This window comes from Tigriopus californicus, chromosome 6 (genome assembly GCF_007210705.1).
Source record: "Tigriopus californicus strain San Diego chromosome 6, Tcal_SD_v2.1, whole genome shotgun sequence".
NCBI lineage: Eukaryota > Metazoa > Arthropoda > Copepoda > Harpacticoida > Harpacticidae > Tigriopus > Tigriopus californicus.
Genome location: NC_081445.1, coordinates 710,489 through 717,539, shown reverse-complemented (window position 1 = coordinate 717,539; position 7,051 = coordinate 710,489). Strand labels below are relative to the sequence as shown.

Below are 7,051 nucleotides of genomic sequence, written 5' to 3'. Positions count from 1 at the left end.
GTTTCACTAGGAACATCACAGGAATGAGAGAGCTCTCGTATTGGGAAAGGTTAGAACGGTTGGGATTGTACAGTACTCAGAGAAGGTACGAAAGGTATCTGATATTGTACGTTTTCAAAAGCATCCATGAGCTTTGTTCCAAACCAGGATTTAGGGTCAAATCTAGTGACCGTAGAGGCTTAACGTGCGTTTTGAGAGCACCTTCAAGCCCTCGAGAATCTAGGCTAGTTAAAACAATGAAGTCCACCTCTCTTCTTTCTCGGGCTCCTTCATTGTTTAATTTGCTTCGTTCTGATATTCGTAGGGTTTATGTAGGGGTTGATCCAGTAGCAAGATTTAGGTCAGACTTGGACAAGTTTTTGGCTAAAATTGCAGATCAACCTTATATTCAAGGATTAGCCAGATCAGCCAACTCCAATTCGTTGGTCGATCAAATAATATATATAAATAAAAGTCAAGTAAAATGAATAATCTTCTCGTCTTGAACTGCTGGGATTCCAATCCCGGTAGCGGCCTTTTTGATCCTGTGGCATCTTTCAAGTCAGACGTGGACGATTGTTTTAGATAGCATTGCAGATCAACCCAACATTCAAGGACTAGCTCGGTGTGCCAACTCAAATTCGTTGGTGGACCAAATATCATACAAAGATTGAAAGGTAATAAGTAGACGAATTATGACCTTTCATTTGAATAGTACTGGGGATTGCATTCCCTGTAGCGGTTAGAAAAGCCCGTGAAAAACCAAACCAAATAAAAAACATCACTTAGTTCCAGTTTGACCGCACATTAAACGCAAATATTCCGCCTGGACGTCGTTTGCGTTACTGGTGAAAAACACGTTAAGCTCCTTGCACAAGCCTTATTCGCTCTTCTATATCCTCATTTCCCATGCTACAAAGCCGAATAGCAGAATGTTGTTTTGCTTTTGAGATCATTCTGGTAACCTTTCTCCGTCCTCACTTCTTGGAATCCATTTTGTTGCTCTAGTAGGATTTTAGGGAACAATTCTAGAATGGCCCAGAAAAACAAGGATCTAGGTAAATCTTAATATCCACATCAAGTAGGAAAATTATCTACTTGAGAGATATTTGTCAACGAGTTCCAAGAACTAGATTATTTTCCCCGAGGTCTATCTTCTTAAGCTGAATCTGACCCACGCTTCTATAGAAATATGCAAATAACAATGCTAGGCGGTCATCGTGGCAACACTGTGGGTCGCTAAACTTAACGCTGAAGCTCATATTCAACAGCTGAGGCTGGCTAAAAGGGTTGTGGTAAGTTATTTTCTCACCTGGTCTCAACTTAGGTGATTGAGGTTCAACCCACATTGTCGATGATTTCAGTACCAGGTTTGAAAGCTTTCATTACCTATCCATTCGAAGAACCCGTTTATTTTTCAATATTTGGGTCAGCCAGCCCTCGAAAACAAACCCCGAGGTAAATCTCTGAGGTATTTAGTCACCCTCAAATTTTGCCGCGCCCCTGCAGCGTTGTCAGTGTTGCGAAAACTTGCTAATATTGACACGCAATGGCCTAAAATAAATTGAACTGCCCCCCTGATTCCGGCCACAATGTTGATCCTGTTGACATTTTGTGGCCAATAAAAGGGGAACAATGGCCACTGAATCAGTTGGACCATTACATGACATCTTTACGAGATGTTACCTCTGAGTACTTTCCATGTTCACGACGTAGGCTCAAAGTGGCAGGTTAAGGCTAAGGAATTATTATATCTTCTGAAATATTCCGGCCAGTTTCAATATTTTAGGAATCCAAGAGTACGTATCATTCATTTTATATTTGAAACAAGTTATGTGACATTTCGGTGTTGTTAATGGCTGCCATAATTCTGAAGTTGCACTTGAGTGGGGCTAATTTTAAGCTCGAATTAGGCCTTCAGCGCCAATGGCTTTTTGGCAGCGCTGCTCAATTCCTTTTAGGTCAGTGTCTCCAAGCCTGGCGGATTGTGCACGCCATGTGCCTCTCCTTTCTTTCCATCTTTTCCTTTTGTCGTTTTGAGCCTATTCTTTAAAATATTCGCCCTTTTCAGCCCCTGGCTCAAAGCATGGCCATCATAGCATCAAACCATTCAGAAACAGACAGATTTAAAGCGATCTTGGTGGGAAACAAGAAAACAGAGTGAGAGACTTAGGCTTCCAAAATACGAGGAGTTTGCGTCTGAACCGATGCTTCAAAGGTTCAAACACAACATAACCCTGGGTCCGGTAGTCATTTTGATGTGAAACTACCCTACATATGATGCCAACGTGGTAAAATTGCCATTTCTGAAAACCTGACGTTTTCCCAGCCCCCGTGGACCAGATTGTGGATCTTTATTCGCTCTACATCTGGCAACACTGCACGGCCATACAGTAGCCTGAGATCAGTTGAACGTGGGCCGAGTTCAGTGAAGGAAGCGTCCTGGTCCGATCTCCATTTTTGTGCGCGTCAGCCTATCTATCATCCATCGATCAATCACCCCTTATCGAATCTCGAATTACCAGTTAGTCCATCAGACTCATTGGGCTCCTTAACCCCCGGAGGCTCCGTACAGATCCTGGCCCCCTTTGGCCCGTGATGTCGGCCCGCGGTCGGTCCCGATATTCGCGATCTCGCTCGCGCTCCGCCGCGTTACTCCCGACGCTATTCCCGGTCCCGTTCGCGGTCCTACAGTCCGCGGGCGGGCGGTAGCGGCGGGGGCGGCGGAAATATGGCGGTGGCGGTGGGCGTGGGGGCTCGTCGGCCCGTCGTCGCTCGCACAGCCGCTCGCCCATGTCGGACCGTCGGCGGCACGTGGGCACGCGAGAGGCGCCGCAACCCACGTGTTGTTTGGGCGTGTTCGGCTTGAGTTTGTACACGACCGAGCGCGAGTTGGAAAAAGGAGTTTTCCCGCTTTGGTCCCCTGGAACGGGTCCAGGTGGTTTTGGATGGCAAGGTAAGGCCGGAAGCCGGAAGCCGGAAAGTACCCCCACCTTCGCATGCATTGGGCTTCCGTCGGATTTGATATATAGTGGTACTGATGTGATCAATCTGCCTGCGACACAAACTTTCAAACCAGTACTGCCAAGTGTCATCCAAGCTGGCTTTTTTGGTCAGAAAATATAATGCTTCCCTGACCTAAAAAATCCAGCTTGGATCAAACTTGGCAGTACTGGTTTGAAAGTTTGAGGCGCAGGCAGATTGATCACATCAGTATATAGTGGGTGGGTAGCCATACAGGGGAATGAGTTCCTCGAGAGTCGTCAAATATGGGATCACATCATAGAAAAAGAAAACCAAATAACATGTATGGCGTTATCTATGGATCCAATATTGAAGTTTACAAACGAACGAGTGCTTTGGGATGGTTGATTAAAAAGAACGACGACGACTGAAATGGAGCATTGTCTTCCTTCTTTCTTCCTTTTTGGCGTAGACGGGTCGTTCGCGCGGCTTTGCCTTTGTGTATTTCGAGTCCCAAGAGGATGCCAAGGCGGCCAAGGAAGCCTTGTGCGATCAGGAAATCGATGGACGACGGATCCGGGTGGATTTCTCCATCACCAAACGGCCACACACGCCCACACCGGGGGTGTACATGGGTCGGCCCACCTAGTAAGTCCGCCAGATTCACCGTGGAGAGGCCTAGGTCAGGATGCCTGACACCTGATCGCACCTCATGGGCCGATGATTTTTGTTACAGTTCCGACAGCCGAGGGGGTCGTGGGTCGCGAGGCGGGGGCGATCGCGGAGATTACGGAGGGCGTGGTGGGGGAGGTGGGGATCGTGGTGGTGACCGAGGACACCGCCGATCTCCCTCGCCTTACTACCGCGGCGGTGGTGGTGGCGGTGGTAGTCGTCGACGAGATTATCGGTCGCGTTCACGCTCTTACTCACCTCGTAAGTATAGCGTGAGGCAATGTTTCGGTTTTGATTTGATGATTGCAATCCGCTGAATGCGCCGCACCGGATGGCACGGGTGGCACGGGGGCAATGTAATGACGACCGAACACCCCGGGCTCTTTTGATTCAAGTGGCCCACCCTTTGATTTGCAGGCCGTTATTAAGCTGACGCCGGCCCTGGTACTTCACGAGCCGCCGTAAAGTAAGAACAACCTACTTCTTCTTGTCTTTCCTCCCACTATTGATTGACTTGGGAGAGTCTTGGGCTGGGGTTATACCCTGGGGTTATACCCTGCCATCAGATTTTGCCATGCCATTGTCAACCTGCCCTCAAAGGCAGATTTGCGTTTGCATTTGGCCCTCCCGCTGAAAACATGAGGTGTGATGATTAATGAAAAAAAAAACCAAACCGGGCGGCCCAAAAGGAGTCTGCAGCAGTGTTAGTTTAATGCGAATGGGTTGACTAGGTTGCGTGGCGTGTCCTCCTTAAATTGCGGCCTGGCATGAATGGAAACTCGCGCAACCTTGTCCAACATGACTTGGATTGATCCAATAATGGCATGACAACGGATTTGAGTGTTCATTGCATTAACCATGGCTTGTTTTCTTTTTCTCGATCTCCTCATACAATCAAGGTGATGTTGAAGAGTGCTTCATGTTGTCCCGAGGCGTGAGCTGATTGATGCTGACTGTGGCAGCGGGAAAATAAACTAGGATTTCACAGAAAAAAGAACACACAGAGCTCTCAAATGCACTGAAGAAACTGACAGAAGGTCACATGGGTGGTTGTAACAACTAAGAGAGAGAGAAAGAAAACAGACACATGAAGAGCATCAAACAAGACTTGAAGAACTCTCTTCGAGGGAGGAAGAAAATCCTTCGGGGTTTTACACAGGGAAGAACTGAAACGAGCTAGAACAAAACAGATCCCCCCACAAGATATATTCTGAAGAAAAGAACAGAGAAAAAGTGCGATTCTAAGAAAAAAAATCAACGTGGGTAAGATTCTGCATTTTGTCTCCTTTTTTTCCTCTTGGGCGAGGTGCTATTTCACGTGTTTCAGGAAAACATATTTCTCCTTTTTGTTTCTTTGGTGTGATGATATTGTAAAAGAACTGAGGCTTTGAGACTGATTGGCAGATCGAGCTGCTCACACAAACACCCGGGGGTATCCAATGTTTTACCACCGTAAATCCACGTCTTCAAAAGATCGGGATCTAGTAGCGAGGATCGGATGGTGATGCTATATTCAGCTTTGCTCCTGAGAGATTGCGACTCGAAACAAGTTCCAATTTCATTGATGATTCAAAATCGAATAGTTTTCAAGCTGATCCGAAATGTCGCTCGTTCCCGATTTTTTCCAAGACCTTGTCTTTACCCAGTAACCGTTTTCATTTTCCCACATTCAATTAACCCGCGTGTCTGTTGGCGCTCTCTCTCAATTACCAGACTCGGCTGGTGATTTGCAAAGGCGAAGCTGACCCTCAAGAACAAAAAACACCTTTCGGTCATCCTTGGCTTCAATCGGTCCCTGATGGGTGTTCTAACGAGAATGTCCGTTGATTTTCTTTCAGGCGGATACCGGGATCACTACTATTGAGTCTGGCATTATCTATTATGGTAAGTAAGTGAGGGATCAATATTTGAACAATGTGTCATTCGACGACGACACGCGCACCCAACGGCCTTGACTGTGATTCGGTCCATGGAGTGTGTGTGTGTAGTCAATTCAAAGAAGTGGATCGACACATCGCTGTTACCAATCATGATGAGACGAAATGTCCGATATGAAGCAAATGAAATGGATTTTGTACCTGATCAACAACGGCTTCTTTCGAACGATTCGCTTGTCAAATGTTAGGGAGAGAGTGTAACACGGATTTCTTGGATTGTTTCAGGTCTCCCGACGATTATTGGTTCGATGTCATTGGGCAGAAAGAAAATCGTATCTCACTTTGAATGTATTGAATATGAACGTCTTGGCGACGTTCAATGAATAGCTGCCTTTTCATGCGTTAGAATAATAAAGCTCAAAAATTGTCCTTGAATTGCAAATGCATTTCTCATTGTCAAACAGGCTGGGCATTTTTCAAACTTTAAATCATTCATTGAATTCAGAGGAGTAACAATATAGTGACCAACGGATGCAATCATCACATTGAAAAGCATTATCTTGTGGTGATTCGGTAAATAGCCAACAATCTAAAAGAATGATAACGAGAATTTGACTAAAGAGTAGGGATCAAGAAAAATATTTTGTGCGAAAAACATTTTGTAATTTTTTTTTTTGAACTCAAGTTGGCAAGTAAAAGCACACGTCGAAATCGCATTTGAAGGTTTGACACCAGGGTGAGCTAGGGAGTTGTCTCGACAAAACGCAAAGTTGATTGGCTTAGAACTGCAGATATCTCGCAAAACCCATCTTTGAGCGAGCTGAATTATTCCCATAAAACGTTCATTATTCTTGATTCCTTGTAATTTCTTTTGAATCTTACAAATATACACGCACAAAGAGCGGCAGAATATTTAAAAAAAATACGCTTTTTTAGGCTTTTGGCACGTAACATGTCAAATAAAGATTCCGACATTTGCAGAGCAAACCACACATTCTGTTTCTTTCCCTTGGTTAGCAACCGAACTTGAAAGTGCAACGAAATGTAACAGAAATTGAAATGTAATAATGAGGCATTTGGAATTTAGTTTAATCTCCCATAAAAGGAGTTGAACGAGGGCAACATGATTGCACCTTAACCTAATCGAGGTGATTCTGATGCCGCTAGAGGTCAGCGTTAACAGAGGCTCCATTCTTCTGTTTCAGTTGAGTGTTTCCACCACATAATGAAGATTGCAACTTGTGCCCCATCATCATAACCCCTTCAACATTTTGTTCTAAAAAATGCGATCCGACAAACTGCTCAAACCCGTTTTATGCTTAAGGAGTGCAATTGCTTGGCAAGGGGTTGTGTTAGGGGTCTCTCCTCAGAATTCGGAAATTGTCAATGACTCAGATTTGTCGCATAGTTGTCATGTCCTAAGCCATGGAGTACGTCAGTAGTGGAGTGGAAAGCTCGGTCGAAGATCGAACGTCTTCTAGTGAGGTTTTGTAGAGCTATGCGTTACCTCCTGATCCGATGTGCTATCTGCGAAATTCCAGTTTGATAGGTCGATCGGA

General features: G+C 45.3%; 1 protein-coding gene across 1 annotated transcript; it reads left to right on the top strand.

The window, feature by feature from the left end:
* The first annotated feature begins 2,110 nt into the window (after positions 1-2,110).
* On the top strand, positions 2,111-4,609 carry LOC131882147 (transformer-2 protein homolog beta-like). Its single transcript, XM_059229208.1, is given in 5 exon segments — positions 2,111-2,874; positions 2,876-2,935; positions 3,416-3,591; positions 3,680-3,876; positions 4,515-4,609. Coding segments are annotated over 5 exon segments (579 nt in total). The 5' UTR covers positions 2,111-2,772; the 3' UTR covers positions 4,559-4,609.
* Positions 4,610-7,051: the final 2,442 nt, after the last annotated feature.